General features: G+C 45.7%; 1 protein-coding gene across 1 annotated transcript in view; it reads right to left on the bottom strand.

Annotated features, from left to right (window-relative positions):
- Positions 1-11,331: 11,331 nt before the first annotated feature.
- The window catches only part of CRIPT (CXXC repeat containing interactor of PDZ3 domain), a 38,571-nt gene continuing 33,195 nt past the window's right edge, over positions 11,332-16,707 (bottom strand). Inside the window, exons 2-5 of the mRNA XM_063918389.1 lie at positions 16,006-16,071; positions 14,566-14,620; positions 14,072-14,175; positions 11,332-11,762 (exon numbers count right to left, since the gene is read on the bottom strand). Of these exons, the coding sequence (XP_063774459.1) occupies positions 11,698-11,762; positions 14,072-14,175; positions 14,566-14,620; positions 16,006-16,071 (290 nt within the window). The 3' untranslated portion in view covers positions 11,332-11,697. The remainder of the gene's footprint in view (positions 11,763-14,071; positions 14,176-14,565; positions 14,621-16,005; positions 16,072-16,707) is intronic.

The following is a 16,707-nucleotide window of genomic DNA, read 5'->3' as shown; positions in this document are numbered from 1 at the left end:
AAATCGTTGGCAAAAATGAGGATATCGTCTAGATAGACCACGACATGACGGTATAGAATGTCTCTGAAGATCTCATTGACAAAATGCTGGAAGACAGCTGGAGCATTGCTCAATCCGAAGGGCATGACGAGGTACTCATAATGTCCGTCACGGGTGTTAAAGGCGGTCTTCCACTCGTCACCCTCACGGATCCGGATGAGATTGTATGCACCTCGCAAGTCCAGCTTTGTAAAGATGGTAGCTCCGCTAACTCTGTCAAAGAGCTCAGTAATCAGGGGTAAAGGATAACGGTTCTTGATGGTAATGTCGTTCAAACCTCTGTAATCGATGCACGGCCGCAGACCACCATCTTTCTTTTTTACAAAAAAGAAGCCTGCGCCGGCTGGAGAAGAAGAAGGTCGAATGAACCCCTTTGCTAGGTTCTCTTTAATATATTCCTCCATAGAATGCGTCTCAGGCAGAGACAACGGATAAGTTCGGCCTCGAGGTGGAACCTTCCCTGGAACGAGATCAATCGGACAGTCCCATTCTCTATGAGGAGGAAGGATATCAGCAGAAGCTTTACTGAACACATCCGTGAAATCTTGATATGGAGGAGGTGGAACATCAGACGACCTGGGGGAGGAAGAACAGACAGGCAATACTTTAAACAAACATGTCTCAGCACAGGAGGAACCCCATGCCAGGATTTGCGTAGTCGTCCAATCAATTGTAGGATTGTGAAGACGGAGCCATGGAAGGCCCAGGACCACAGGATGTGTGGCTCTTGGAATCACTAAAAAAGAAGTAAGTTCGGAATGAAGAACTCCCACTCTCAGACGAACTGGTAGAGTCCTTAAAGAAATAACTGCATCAAAAATTTTGCTGCCATCCACGGCAGTTAAAGAAATGGACGAAGGAAGTCTCTCGGTGGGTAGGGACCACCGTTTAACATAGGCTTCGGTAATAAAGTTCCCAGCTGCTCCGGAATCAAGGAGGGCAATGACGTTCCGATAACGTTGAGCAACTTGAAGCGAGACTGGGAGATTACAATCTTGAGGAGATGGAGAGGAGATCATTACTCCTAGCCGGCCCTCTCCTTGGCGAGCTAGGATTTGGAGTTTCCCGGACGTTTGGGACAGGCATTAATGGTGTGAGACGGAGCTGCACAATAGAGACAGAGAAACTCGGAGAGACGTCTTCGGCGCTCAGCAGGAGTTAAACGGGAACGGCCAAGTTGCATGGGCTCATCTTTAGATGGTGACAGTTGACGAGGAGGAGGAGCAGAAGATTTTGGAGCAGATGATCTTCCACGCTCAGTTGCTCTCTCTCTGAAACGTAAATCAACTTTCGTGCAGAGTGAGATTAGCTCATCTAACTTAGAAGGTAAGTCTCTGGTAGCTAACTCATCTTTAATACGCTCAGATAAGCCATGCCAGAATGCAGCATACAGGGCCTCGTCGTTCCATGCCAGTTCGGATGCCAGGATCTGGAACTGTATCAGATATTGTCCTACAGTACGTGACCCCTGGCGTAAACGGAGAATCTCGGATGAAGCGGAGGTTACCCGGCCTGGCTCGTCGAAGATGCGCCTGAATGTTGACACGAAGGCAGTGTAGGAAGATAGCAGGGTGTCGGACCTCTCCCATAACGGTGATGCCCAATCAAGGGCTGAGCCACTGAGAAGAGAAATAATGTAGGCAATTTTTGTACGGTCACTGAGAAAATTGCCAGGTTGTAGCTCAAACTGAATCTCACACTGGTTGAGAAATCCCCTGCAGAATCTTGGAGATCCGTCAAATTTTGCTGGCGTTGGAAGATGAAGACGTGGAGCAGAAATGGGTAAGGTGGGTGGGGTTATAGCTGAAGTCACTGTGGTTGACGCACCAGACGCGCCTGATCCACGGAGAGTTGTCTGAATCCCATCCAGCCGAGTAGAGAGATCCTGGAGACAGCGGATGATGTGGCCCTGTGCAGCCTCCTGATGTTCTAGTCGGGCTGCCAGTTCTTGCATCGGCCTGGCCGCTTGATCCTGGTCTCCGGCTGGATTCATTAGGTCAGTGCTTACTGTCACAACTGAGGGCCTGAGCTGACGGGAGGCAGCCTCAGTTGTAGGGGCTGAGATGTACCGGAACCTGGGAGGTTGTATCAGACCCCTGGACATGTAAGTAACATGAATAATAACTGCCCGAAGGCGTGACCACGACAACTTGGATAAAAGTCAATGATGTTTATTATGACAACTCCGCAACACAGCAGCAGTAAAAGAAAACGTAAAAGTCAGCAAAGAATAAATACAGTTCCTGGGTACTACAGGATGGCAGGAGCCACAGGGCACTGGTAGTGTGAGATAGTTCTTATGATCTTCTAGATGGAAAGTCCTTACCAGGCCCGACTGTAGCAATGGTGATAACCCAGGATTGTGCCAGCTGGTGTTCCAGGAAAAGCTGGGTTGCTGAAGATAAAACAGCTGCTGTGGATACTGGCTGGAACCAGACTGTTGTTAGCACGGAGTGGATACTGGCTGGAACCAGTTAAATAATAAATGAACTTGGGAGCGATGAAATATGAACTGAAATGTAGAACTTGAGAGCGGAGAAATAATAATACCGGTGGAGAGTGGTAAAGTGTAGAAAGGACACCGGCCCTTTAAGGGAAGCTGTACTCTGCTGGAAGCTGAGCTGGAAGCAGGTAATGTTGTAGCTGGAAACAGATGAATCCACAATGGATTGGAGAGTCAGGCTACACCGCAGGTGGAATGCTGGTGCGGGTCTCTATGGTGGAAGTCTTGAGACAGGAGCTGGAACCTGGAAGACAATCACAGGAGAGAGACAAACAGGAACTAGGTTTGACAACCAAAGCACTGACGCCTTCCTTGCTCAGGCACAGTGTATTTATACCTGCAGCAAGGAAGGGATTGGCTAGGCAATTATGCAGATTATCAATACTGAGAACAGATTGGTGGAAATGATCAGCTGACAGAATCCAAGATGGCTGCGCCCATGCAGACACTTGGAGGGAAGTTTGGTTTGTAATCCATGTGGTAATGAAAACAGTAATGGCGGCGCCGGCCCCCGGAGACAGGAGGCGCCAGGCTGACAGATGCACATCCAACCACGCGGACACAGCGGAGGCCGCGGCTGACGTAATCGCCAGACACTCTGAGTGCAGAAGTTCAGGGACGGCGGCGGAGGCCGCGGGAGACGCCATGCCAGGTGTAATATGGCGTTCACTGTGACAGCGTCCCAGAGTGACAGGAGAGGATACAGGAATGTACACATCAGGATAACAGATGGAATCCGGTCCTGGAGCGCTGAGCCAGCCTTAGGAGGCATCTGATGGGTAAGAAATGGCGTCCAGATACCCGGATCGTGACACCCTGTAGTTTATAGCTAAACCCTCCCACCAGGCTCCTAGTTTAAAATCTCCTCCAACCTTCTAACCATCCTTCCCCCCAGCACCGCTGCCCCCTCCTCAGTCAGGTGCAATCCGTCACGACAAAAGAGATGGCGCTTGACTGAGAAGTCCGCCCAGTGTTCCAGGAACACAAACCCCTCTTTCCTGCATTAATCACTAAGCCACACATTTACCTCCCTAATCTCCCTCTGCCTCCCTGGACTAGCGCGTGGCACGGGTAATATTTCGGAGAATATTACCTTAGATGTCCTTGCCTTAAGTTTCTTTCCTAAGTCCCTATAGTCTTTCTTAAGGACATCCCACCTGCCGCTAACTTTGTCATTGGTGCCAAGGTGCACCAAGACCGCCGGGTCTTTCCCAGCCCCTCCCAACAATCTATCTACCCGGTCCGCGATGTGCCGTACCCGAGCACCCGGGAAACAACAGACTGTACGGCGATCACGGTCCCGGTAGCAGATTGCCCTATCTGCCTTCCTGATGATAGAATCCCCTACCACCACCATCTGACTAGGTAACTCACTATCTTTTATCCTAACTGCGCCAGAGGGACCGCTCCTCTGGATGCTAGAGGGAGCAGTCTCCTCCGGCACCGTCATTTCTTCACTATCATCCTCCGATTCCTCGTCCAGTCGGGCAAATTTGTTCGGGTTTGATAGTTCGGAGATGTCGAGCCTCCCCTTCTTTTTCTTCCTTCTAACTGTGACCCAGCTGGCTACCTGATCATCATCCTCTTCTACCAGTGACACCTCCTGCAACTCCTCCACCGTTCTGTCTAAACTTCGCTCGAGATTGTGAATCTCCCTCAGTCACGTAACGGTTTGCTCTAGATCAGTTACCTGGGCTTCCAGGGCAACAGTTCGCACACACCTCGTGCAGATGTAATCACACTGGGCCGGTAGCTCCAGGTGTGCATACATCTTGCACGACATGCACTGAGTGAGGTCCCCAATCACAGCCCCTCCCATATTGTTTGTAAGGTCTAACTCCCTGTTACTCTCAAAAAGAAGCAAAAAGAAAAAGTAGAAGACAAACAATCTCACATACAATAATTAAGCTGGCTTATACTTATCTATCTTTGTGCGGTTCCTGGTCCTTCACTTTTATGCAGCTGTAGTACTCTCTCCTGCGGCACCGATACTCTACTTAGCAGTTGCAGTTGTTCCAGCTCACTGCACCTCCTTTTCACTCTGCTTACAGCTCCTGCTATAAAAAAAAAAAGAAGAAGCCCCTCACACACGCACAATCACAGCCCCTCTACTACTCCAAGTAAGAGACCCTCTCACTCACTCACAAGGTCAGCCCCTTGCAGCCTCACCAGAAATTTAATGGTACTACAAATAATAAGATTTTACTTACCGATAAATCTATTTCTCGGAGTCCGTAGTGGATGCTGGGGTTCCTGAAAGGACCATGGGGAATAGCGGCTCCGCAGGAGACAGGGCACAAAAAGTAAAGCTTTTCCAGATCAGGTGGTGTGCACTGGCTCCTCCCCCTATGACCCTCCTCCAGACTCCAGTTAGGTACTGTGCCCAGACGAGCGTACACAATAAGGGAGGATTTTGAATCCCGGGTAAGACTCATACCAGCCACACCAATCACACCGTACAACTTGTGATCTAAACCCAGTTAACAGTATGATAACAGCGGAGCCTCTGAAAGATGGCTTCCTTCAACAATAACCCGAATTAGTTAACAATAACTATGTACAATTATTGCAGATAATCCGCACTTGGGATGGGCGCCCAGCATCCACTACGGACTCCGAGAAATAGATTTATCGGTAAGTAAAATCTTATTTTCTCTATCGTCCTAGTGGATGCTGGGGTTCCTGAAAGGACCATGGGGATTATACCAAAGCTCCCAAACGGGCGGGAGAGTGCGGATGACTCTGCAGCACCGAATGAGAGAACTCCAGGTCCTCCTTAGCCAGAGTATCAAATTTGTAAAATTTTACAAACGTGTTCTCCCCTGACCACGTAGCTGCTCGGCAAAGTTGTAATGCCGAGACCCCTCGGGCAGCCGCCCAAGATGAGCCCACCTTCCTTGTGGAGTGGGCCTTTACAGATTTAGGCTGTGGCAGGCCTGCCACAGAATGTGCAAGTTGGATTGTGCTACAGATCCAACGAGCAATCGTCTGCTTAGACGCAGGAGCACCCATCTTGTTGGGTGCATACAATATAAACAACGAGTCAGATTTTCTGACTCCAGCTGTCCTTGCAATATATATTTTTAATGCTCTGACAACGTCCAGTAACTTGGAGTCCTCCAAGTCACTTGTAGCCGCAGGCACTACAATAGGCTGGTTCAGATGAAATGCTGACACCACCTTAGGGAGAAAATGCGGACGAGTCCGCAGTTCTGCCCTGTCCGAATGGAAAATCAGATATGGGCTTTTGTAAGATAAAGCTGCCAGTTCTGACACTCTCCTGGCCGAAGCCAGGGCTAGAAGCATGGTCACTTTCCATGTGAGATATTTCAAATCCACCTTTTTTAGTGGTTCAAACCAATGAGATTTTAGAAAGTCCAAAACCACATTGAGATCCCACGGTGCCACTGGAGGCACCACAGGAGGCTGTATATGCAGCACTCCCTTAACAAAGGTCTGGACTTCAGGGACTGAAGCCAATTCTTTTTGAAAGAAAATCGACAGGGCCGAAATTTGAACCTTAATAGACCCCAATTTGAGACCCATAGACAATCCTGATTGCAGGAAATGTAGGAATCGACCCAGTTGAAATTCCTCCGTCGGAGCACTCCGATCTTCGCACCACGCAACATATTTTCGCCAAATTCGGTGATAATGTTGCACGGTTACTTCCTTCCTTGCTTTAATCAAAGTAGGAATGACTTCTTCCGGCATGCCTTTTTCCTTTAGGATCCGGCGTTCAACCGCCATGCCGTCAAACGCAGCCGCGGTAAGTCTTGAAACAGACAGGGACCCTGCTGAAGCAAGTCCCTCCTTAGAGGTAGAGGCCACGGATCTTCCGTGATCATCTCTTGAAGTTCCGGGTACCAAGTCCTTCTTGGCCAATCCGGAACCACTAGTATCGTTCTTACGCCTCTTTGCCGTATAATTCTCAATACTTTTGGTATGAGAGGCAGAGGAGGAAACACATACACCGACTGGTACACCCAAGGCGTTACCAGCGCGTCCACAGCTATTGCCTGCGGATTTCTTGACCTGGCGCAATACCTGTCCAGTTTTTTGTTGAGGCGAGACGCCATCATGTCCACCATTGGTCTTTCCCAACGGGTTACCAGCATGTGGAAGACTTCTGGATGAAGTCCCCACTCTCCCGGGTGAAGATCGTGTCTGCTGAGGAAGTCTGCTTCCCAGTTGTCCACTCCCGGGAGGAACACTGCTGACAGTGCTATCACATGATTCTCTGCCCAGCGAAGAATCCTTGCAGCTTCTGCCATTGCACTCCTGCTTCTTGTGCCGCCCTGTCTGTTCACATGGGCGACTGCCGTGATGTTGTCCGACTGGATCAACACCGGTTTTCCTTGAAGCAGAGGTTCTGCCTGGCTTAGAGCATTGTATATTGCTCTTAGTTCCAGAATGTTTATGTGAAGAGACGTTTCCAGGCTCGTCCATACTCCCTGGAAGTTTCTTCCTTGTGTGACTGCTCCCCAGCCTCTCAGGCTGGCGTCCGTGGTCACCAGGATCCAATCCTGTATGCCGAATCTGCGGCCCTCCAATAGATGAGGACTCTGCAACCACCACAGAAGAGACACCCTTGTCCTTGGAGACAGGGTTATCCGTAGGTGCATCTGAAGATGCGACCCTGACCATTTGTCCAACAGATCCCTGTGGAAAATTCTTGCGTGGAATCTGCCGAATGGAATTGCTTCGTAAGAAGCCACCATTTTTCCCAGGACTCTTGTGCATTGATGTACAGACACCTTTCCTGGTTTTAGGAGGTTCCTGACAAGCTCGGATAACTCCTTGGCTTTTTCCTCCGGGAGAAAAACCTTTTTCTGAACCGTGTCCAGAATCATCCCTAGGAACAGCAGACGAGTTGTCGGCATTAACTGGGATTTTGGAATATTCAGAATCCACCCGTGCTGTTTTAGCACTTCTTGAGACAGTGCTAATCCCATCTCTAGCTGTTCTCTGGACCTTGCCCTTATTAGGAGATCGTCCAAGTATGGGATAATTAATATGCCTTTTCTTCGAAGAAGAATCATCATCTCGGCCATTACCTTTGTAAAGACCCGAGGTGCCGTGGACAATCCGAACGGCAGCGTCTGAAACTGATAGTGACAGTTTTGTACAACGAACCTGAGGTACCCCTGGTGTGAGGGGTAAATTGGAACGTGTAGATACGCATCCTTGATGTCCAAGGATACCATAAAGTCCCCCTCATCCAGGTTCGCTATCACTGCTCTGAGTGACTCCATCTTGAACTTGAACTTCTTTATGTACAGGTTCAAGGACTTCAGATTTAGAATAGGCCTTACCGAGCCATCCGGCTTCGGTACCACAAAAAGAGTGGAATAATACCCCTTCCCTTGTTGTAGAAGAGGTACCTTGACTATCACCTGCTGAGAGTACAGCTTGTGAATGGCTTCCAAAACCGTCTCCCTTTCGGAGGGGGACGTTGGTAAAGCAGACTTCAGGAAACGGCGAGGTGGATCTGTCTCTAATTCCAACCTGTACCCTTGAGATATTATCTGCAGGATCCAGGGATCTACCTGCGAGTGAGCCCACTGCGCGCTGTAATTTTTGAGACGACCCCCCACCGTCCCCGAGTCCGCTTGAGAAGCCCCAGCGTCATGCTGAGGCTTTTGTAGAAGCCGGGGAGGGCTTCTGTTCCTGGGAAGGAGCTGCCTGTTGCTGTCTCTTCCCTCGACCTCTGCCTCGTGGCAGATATGAATAGCCCTTTGCTCTCTTATTTTTAAAGGAACGAAAGGGCTGCGGTTGAAAGGTCGGTGCCTTTTTCTGTTGGGGAGTGACTTGAGGTAGAAAGGTGGATTTCCCGGCTGTAGCCGTGGCCACCAAATCTGATAGACCGACTCCAAATAACTCCTCCCCGTTATACTGCAAAACTTCCATATGCCGTTTTGAATCCGCATCGCCTGTCCACTGTCGCGTCCATAAAGCTCTTCTGGCCGAAATGGACATAGCACTTACCCGTGATGCCAGTGTGCAGATATCCCTCTGTGCATCACGCATATAAAGAAATGCATCCTTTATTTGTTCTAACGACAGTAAAATATTGTCCCTGTCCAGGGTATCAATATTTTCAATCAGGGACTCTGACCAAACTACCCCAGCACTGCACATCCAGGCAGTCGCTATAGCTGGTCGTAGTATAACACCTGCATGTGTGTATATACTTTTTTGGATATTTTCCATCCTCCTATCTGATGGATCTTTAAGTGCGGCCGTCTCAGGAGAGGGTAACGCCACTTGTTTAGATAAGCGTGTTAGCGCCTTGTCCACCCTAGGAGGTGTTTCCCAGCGCTCCCTAACCTCTGGCGGGAAAGGGTATAATGCCAATAATTTCTTTGAAATTATCAGCTTTTTATCAGGGGCAACCCACGCTTCATTACACACGTCATTTAATTCTTCTGATTCAGGAAAAACTATAGGTAGTTTTTTCACACCCCACATAATACCCTGTTTAGTGGTACCTGTAGTATCAGCTAAATGTAACGCCTCCTTCATTGCCAAAATCATATAACGTGTGGCCCTACTGGAAAATACGGTTGATTCGTCACCGTCACCACTGGAGTCAGTGCCTGTGTCTGGGTCTGTGTCGACCGACTGAGGCAAAGGGCGTTTCACAGCCCCTGACGGTGTTTGAGTCGCCTGGACAGGCACTAATTGATTGTCCGGCCGTCTCATGTCGTCAAACGACTGCTTTAGCGTGTTGACACTATCCCGTAGTTCCATAAATAAAGGCATCCATTCTGGTGTCGACTCCCTAGGGGGTGACATCCTCATATTTGGCAATTGCTCCGCCTCCACGCCAATATCGTCCTCATACATGTCGACACACACGTACCGACACACAGCAGACACACAGGGAATGCTCCTAACGAAGACAGGACCCACTAGCCCTTTGGGGAGACAGAGGGAGAGTTTGCCAGCACACACCAAAAGCGCTATATATATATATCAGGGATAGCCTTATAATAAGTGCTCCCTTATAGCTGCTTTGTTATATCAAAATATCGCCATAAATTTGCCCCCCCTCTCTGTTTTACCCTGTTTCTGTAGTGCAGTGCAGGGGAGAGACTTGGGAGCCGTCCTGACCAGCGGAGCTGTGAGAGGAAATGGCGCCGTGTGCTGAGGAGATAGGCCCCGCCCCTTTTCTGGCGGGCTCGTCTCCCGCTATTTAGAGAAATCAGGCAGGGGTTAAATATCTCCATATAGCCTCTGGGGGCTATATGTGAGGTATTTTTAGCCTTTATATAGGTTACATTTGCCTCCCAGGGCGCCCCCCCCCAGCGCCCTGCACCCTCAGTGACCGCGTGTGAAGTGTGCTGAGAGGAAAATGGCGCACAGCTGCAGTGCTGTGCGCTACCTTTAGAAGACTGCAGGAGTCTTCAGCCGCCGATTCTGGACCTCTTCTGACTTCAGCATCTGCAAGGGGGCCGGCGGCGCGGCTCCGGTGACCATCCAGGCTGTACCTGTGATCGTCCCTCTGGAGCTTGATGTCCAGTAGCCAAGAAGCCAATCCATCCTGCACGCAGGTGAGTTGACTCCTTCTCCCCTCAGTCCCTCGCTGCAGTGATCCTGTTGCCAGCAGGAATCACTGTAAAATAAAAAACCTAGCTAAACTTTTTCTAAGCAGCTCTTTAGGAGAGCCACCTAGATTGCACCCTTCTCGGCCGGGCACAAAAATCTAACTGGAGTCTGGAGGAGGGTCATAGGGGGAGGAGCCAGTGCACACCACCTGATCTGGAAAAGCTTTACTTTTTGTGCCCTGTCTCCTGCGGAGCCGCTATTCCCCATGGTCCTTTCAGGAACCCCAGCATCCACTAGGACGATAGAGAAATGTATTTCATAATATACTGGATATCAGATTTTCAGATATGGGCTTTGTATCCCTGGTAACTTTCACATTATCATCTCCAGGACAGATGGTATTTCTCCTAGTACCTTAGTCGTCTGCTCCAACATAGTGATGGATAAAAAATATACATAGTGATGGATAAAAAAATATACATAGTGATGGATACATTTTTTTTATTTTTTATTTCCAGTGTGGTTGTGTGTGTATATATAAAATAATGACATGTATGTATGTATGTATGTATGTATGTATGTATATTTCAGTAGGGGACCAAAAATGTGTGATTTTGGATATGCCTTACTCAACCTGTACGATGAATACACTTACACACACACACACACACACACACACACACACACACACACACACACTTTTACAGGCTTCTTCCAAGAGTTATTTTTATTCAGGTAAGTCAAACCGTTGAAATGTATCCAGAAATCATTTGTCATGTTTTGCAGAGCACAGGGGTACCAAATATGCGTGTGTTTCATTTTACCAGGGAACCAGCCCCAGGTCTCCCTTACTATAAACACTTTGATAGTTACGGGATAGCTCGCCAGTCACCGTTAGATGCAAATTATATGGTTAAGCTTCTGCACACTGTGGGATACATAATTACAGTTACTGTGCGGAAAGGTTTGGCTACACTAAATACTGTCCACTTCCCACATTACCTACTGGCATTGGTTTACCAGGAACTATAAGTTACGCTTCCTGACCATATTGCGAGAACCTCAGGCTAAGTACCAGCAAAGTTTGGCAGAGGCTGCAGAGCAACAGGTTTCATAAATCTGCCATAAAACAACAAAAAATACACAACTAGGTTTAGATGCAATTTATAAGCTATGAAAAGAAGATCATTACTCTTGTGAAATGGTCTAAAACATTAATGACTTCAGCCGCCACATGATTCAGAAATGTATAGTTTATTTTCTAAATGAAGAACCTCAACATACTGAATGTAGAATATATAATTTAACTCTGTATGGCTAATATAAATTATTGAATAGCATATGTTACAAACAAACAAACAATCAAACGTTGTTTACAAAAGTGTTCAAAAGAAAATGCTTACATAGCAAGAAAAGAAAAAAGAAAAAAAGAAAAAAAAACGGTATTAAAATCTTAAAAACTCAAATAAAAACCAAAATGTTTAAATAATTGTTCACTCAAATAATGAACATAGAGTACAGAAAAAAAAAAAATCAAAATTAATTATTTACATTCACCAGCCACAAATTCTCAGTTCTCAGTCCATATTTGGTCCAGGACTTGATTAAACAGAGGTTTGCTTATAATTCTTGGTGTCCAGGACTTTCTTTCCACACATTGCGCAGATCCCTAGAAGATAAAAAGAAGAAATTAGACGGTGGCGAAGCTCAAATCAATATAAATTCCTTGTTTTAAAAACAACTGCTGCTCTTAAAATTTTGCAGTACAAAATACATTAATATAAATAGGATTTGATTATAATTGTATTTTGTAAAAGAACTGATGAATTTAAAAACAATGTGGGTATTAAGAAACCAAAGTAACCACCTTGCAGACTGTAAGATACTGGCACAAAACGAGTGCAGTATGTTGGGTCTTTGCCTTTCAGTTAAGTTCAACTAAGTACATTGGGTCTGATTCAGCGATGGATGCGCTCTGCAGTGTCTTTAGAGGAGCAGCGATGTGAAAATATGCTAATACCACCAGTGGTGTCTGAGAACAAGATGCCCACTGCCAACAATGCATCCAAAGAGGCAGCATGGGATCACCATCACGACTATCGGCAACGATCATCTGAGTGAGCCTAAGGCTACTTAGGATGCCCGTTTCCGCTCCATAGCCGAGGCCAGTCAATCTGCATGAGAAGGCTTCAATAGAATTTCTGTAATGAATGTGTACTTTGGTGATCCCACAAGCAAGGGCCAGAGCTTAATGATATCATTGCATCTTTATTTCATTTCTTCTCAGACTAAGGTCCATAAACACATACACAATAGTGGCACCCAGTGGCTAAATTGCCATGAAAGACACAGAATAACTGCATGACATTGTCCAGCAACAATATCTATTGAGCATGGAAGAATGTAACAATGACTTTTTGTACTATAAAGTATTTTTAAACAGGCTCAAAAAGGTTTTTTTCTGATTTAAAAAGCCCAGTCCTAAATCTGCTCCCTTTCCAACAATGGTAAACTGTCTTTAACGTTCTAAACAATTATTTATAAAAGGTGCTACAAATATTCTGGAGCAACATCCAAAGGGCTAATAGAGCATAGTACATAAAACCAGAGGTCAATAGAGAACAATAAGAAGCATAACTGCAGTACCAAAATAAGGCACAATCCCAAAAAACATAAACAGTCAAGGTATAGAATAAACACAGTGTACTATAAAATACACAAGGCCTAGTTTAAGGATGCGGAGGGGGCAAACAAGAAGAGAAAGAGCGCCCTGGTAATGATAGCTTACAATCTAACCATATTTTCTCATTTAATTGACAGTGTAAGTGTTTCTTGATAATAAACGCAGGATTACCAAAACTCTGAACATTAGGTGGTTCAATATACATTCTGAGAACAAAAACAAATGACCGCAATGAGGGCTATTTACTAATATTGTTACATGCGTAAATCTGCACTAACAAATAGCAACCAATAAGCAATTCACTTTCATCTGTCTGAAGCAAGCTAGACAGAGGTCGAATAGACCCCAAAATTTCCCGACAAGTCGTGAATTCCAACTTGTCAGAAAGCATGTGGATCGGAGGAATAGCCGCCGATCCGCGTGCTTCTGTCGGAAACGGGGCCAAATCCGGTTTTGGCCCGGTTTCTGCCAATCTCAATCCGACTTTTAAAAAAGTCGGATTGAGAAGTTGAGACGGGGGAGCGGGGACACGTTGTTTTGAGGGGTGTGGGGACCGGCGGGCGGGCGAGGAGGACAGGAGAGGTGACGGTGCGGGGAGGGGTTGTTACCTACCGGAGCCGGGTCCTCCAGCAAGAGCCGGGTGAGTGCTGTGAGCTCCTGCTACGCTGCTGCAGTGTTTCCTGCTCTCCCCACTGCGATGACCTGCTAGCGGGACGGAGCAGGAGGATGCCTGTTCAGTGTCCTTTGACAATCATTCCGACTTTAAAAACTGTCGGAATGATTGTTGAGAATGACCAAATCTGACAGGATCCTGTCGGATTTTGAGTTCATTGAATAGGTCCTGTCGGAATGGATCAGACTTTAATTGAAAATACCCCAAAGAAGCAAATGAGAATTGGTTACTCAGGCTTGCCAGGCTGAGCGATGTTAGCAAATAACAATGTCTATGTAGGAAGGACAGTAGCTCTGTAACTAGCCTATCAGTCCCATAAGAAACTAGGGGCGGGATGTAATGAAGTCAGAGTTTAGCAGCCGTGCTAGATGCCAGCCGAACTCAGATTTTTTTTTTAAAGGGGCAATCATGTACAAGGTGAAAACATGTCTTGTACACGATTGTTCATTTAAAAAATATAAATAAATAATGTTCGTCTGTAATACTGCACGGCAACCGAACTAGGACTTCGTTACATCCCGCCCTAGATCTTCAAATTGCCAAGAGCAAGAATAACTGTATTTTTTCAATGACTGTTCACAAAAATGAACACACAATAATCCGTTTTAGTTGCATCACTTACCCTTCTTGTAGGCACATCCCTGGCAGTAGTGAGATCCCGGCTGGTGAACGGAACTTTTGCAGATACGGCATATTGCAAAACGATTCTTTCCATATGGGTCGAACCTGTGACAGGAGGCAGAAAACTATGAACTTTGATTCAACGATGATCAACTATGTTCTCAAACACACGAATATTCGTCTGCTGCGTGAACCATGAGATTACCATTTAACCACATCTTGCCTATAGAAAGCATATGGACTACTACAATATTCTCAATCAATTTATTGGTTCATCACAGGTGCATGTAAGGGAGGGATTAACTTTGTCTAGATTAACCCCTTGTCTAGTCAGTCCCATAATAGATTCTCAGTATAGCTAACAAAAGTACAGTAAATAACATAGAAACACAAAGACACTTACATAAAAGTGCATAACAAATACAGAGCAACTTTCTAGTTAAAAATCTGCGCTTTATGATAATAAAATACAGAATTACTAGTCACAGGACTTACCTGGCCTTCTTTGACGTCAACGCCTTGTTTTCATTCAGCTTTCGGCCTCCACTTTCTAAATAAAGTGCATGACAGTCACACATAGCAAAACAGCAAGTGAAATACAATCAGGGTTTTTATTTTAATCAAAGAACAATTAAAATTGGTCATAAAAATAATCACATGGACAGGCAACAACTGACAAGTCACACACTATATTGTAATAATAATTACAGGTTGAGTATCCCATATCCAAATATTCCGAAATACGGAATATTCCGAAATACGGACTTTTTTGAGTTAGAGTGAGATAGTGAAACCTTTGTTTTATGATGGCTCAATGTACACTAACTTTGTTTAATACACAAAGTTATTAAAAATATTGTATTAAATGACCTTCAGGCTGTGTATATAAGGTGTATATGAAACATTAATGAATTGTGTGACTGTAGATACACTTTGTTCAAAGCACAAAGTTACAAAAAATATTGGATAAAATTACCTTCAGGCTGTGTGTATAAAATACATAAGTAACATAAATGCATTCTGTGCTTAGATTTAGGTCCCATCACCATGATATCTCATTATGGTATGCAATTATTCCAAAATACGGAAAAATCCGATATCCAAAATACCTCTGGTCCCAAGCATTTTGGATAAGGGATACTCAACCTGTATATAGAATACTGTAGCTGTAATAACAACAATTGTTAAACAGGTTCGATATATCATGGTTTCACAAAACTTTTTATTAGACATAAATATATTTATGTGTGCAGTAAGTATTGATAGACCATGATGGCCAAAGGATATGCACCACGGAGCCAATTAACATGCCTGAAAAACTGGAGTAACTACATAAGTCCACCACGCTCTCTCACTCCTTTGCCGCAGGTTGACATGTCAGGTGCTGGGGATTATGTACTTGAGCAGATGGGACAGTGACTGACGCGCTGTATGCTCTGTCCTAGAGATGTAGGAGTAGCTTCAGCTGCCTGTAGTGGGGTGTGGGCCGTGATGGGAATCGAACCCATGACCTCAGTGCTGCGAGCAAGTAATGCACTTACATTACACCATCCGTGCTGCCGGCAAGGTACCACTGAACTGGTTTATATGTGAACATTTCAGTTTTGGGAAAAGGTACATTTGTTTTCTCGGGTTAGGGGTACATAGGATGACAGAAAGAAAAAGCTGTGGTACAATGATGGCTGTGAATGAAATAGGGGCTGCAGTGATGTGGGGCGCTGAAGTACTATTTGAATTTGAAGGCATTTAGAACGGCCATGTCATTGTAAGCTACAATTACATGTTACAAACCACATTTATGATCAAAAAGAGTTCGGCTACCAGAAAGAGTCATTATCCACGGCGCTGGAAACAAGGATTTGCAGTATACATTTACATTATGTCCTGGAACATAGCAACTACCTCATAATTCTACTGAAATGCACCATACAGTACCTGTGGTATTCCTGGCACCAGTCTTCCATGTATCCGGAGTGATAACTGTGCCCAACTTCTTTTCACCTGTCATTAAACAATCAAATTGTCACATCTGATTCCTATATTCAAAGCCAGCACAACTCATTTCCAATTACACATACAGGAAATGTCAAATAGCAAACGTTCTGTGACTTTTATACCTTCCGATGACTTTCATTTACTGGGTTGCTTACACCCTATGTACACTTTTACTATATACTGTACGTTACTTTCGCTTTCGGAATTTCTTCTGTGCTTCTTAGACATGTCTTTATGTGCTCAGTAGTTAATTTTTATGGAGTTCTTTGTGAAAGCTCAAACACCTCAATAACTAGTATTCCTCAAAAAAGGTTAAAGAATAAAGGTGGTCATTCCGAGTTGTTCGCTCGACGATTTTCGCTATGCTGCGATTTGTTGCTAAATGCGCATGGTACGCAGAGCGCATGCGCTAAGTTATTTTACACAAAACTTAGTAGATTTGCTGGTGTTCGTGCGGCGCTTTTCAGTCGCACTGCAGATCGGTGAATGATTGACAGGAAAGGGGCGTTTCTGGGTGGTAACTGAGCGTTTTCCGGGAGTGTGCTAAAAAACGCAGGCGTGTCAAGGAAAAAATGCGGGAGTGTCTGGAGAAACGGGAGAGTGGCTGGCCGAACGCAGGGCGTGTTTGTGACGTCACACCAG

The sequence above is a fragment of the Pseudophryne corroboree genome, chromosome 4 (assembly GCF_028390025.1).
Source record: "Pseudophryne corroboree isolate aPseCor3 chromosome 4, aPseCor3.hap2, whole genome shotgun sequence".
Lineage (NCBI taxonomy): Eukaryota > Metazoa > Chordata > Amphibia > Anura > Myobatrachidae > Pseudophryne > Pseudophryne corroboree.
Note: the sequence above shows the minus strand (reverse complement) of the source record. Positions and strands in the feature narration are given on the sequence as shown.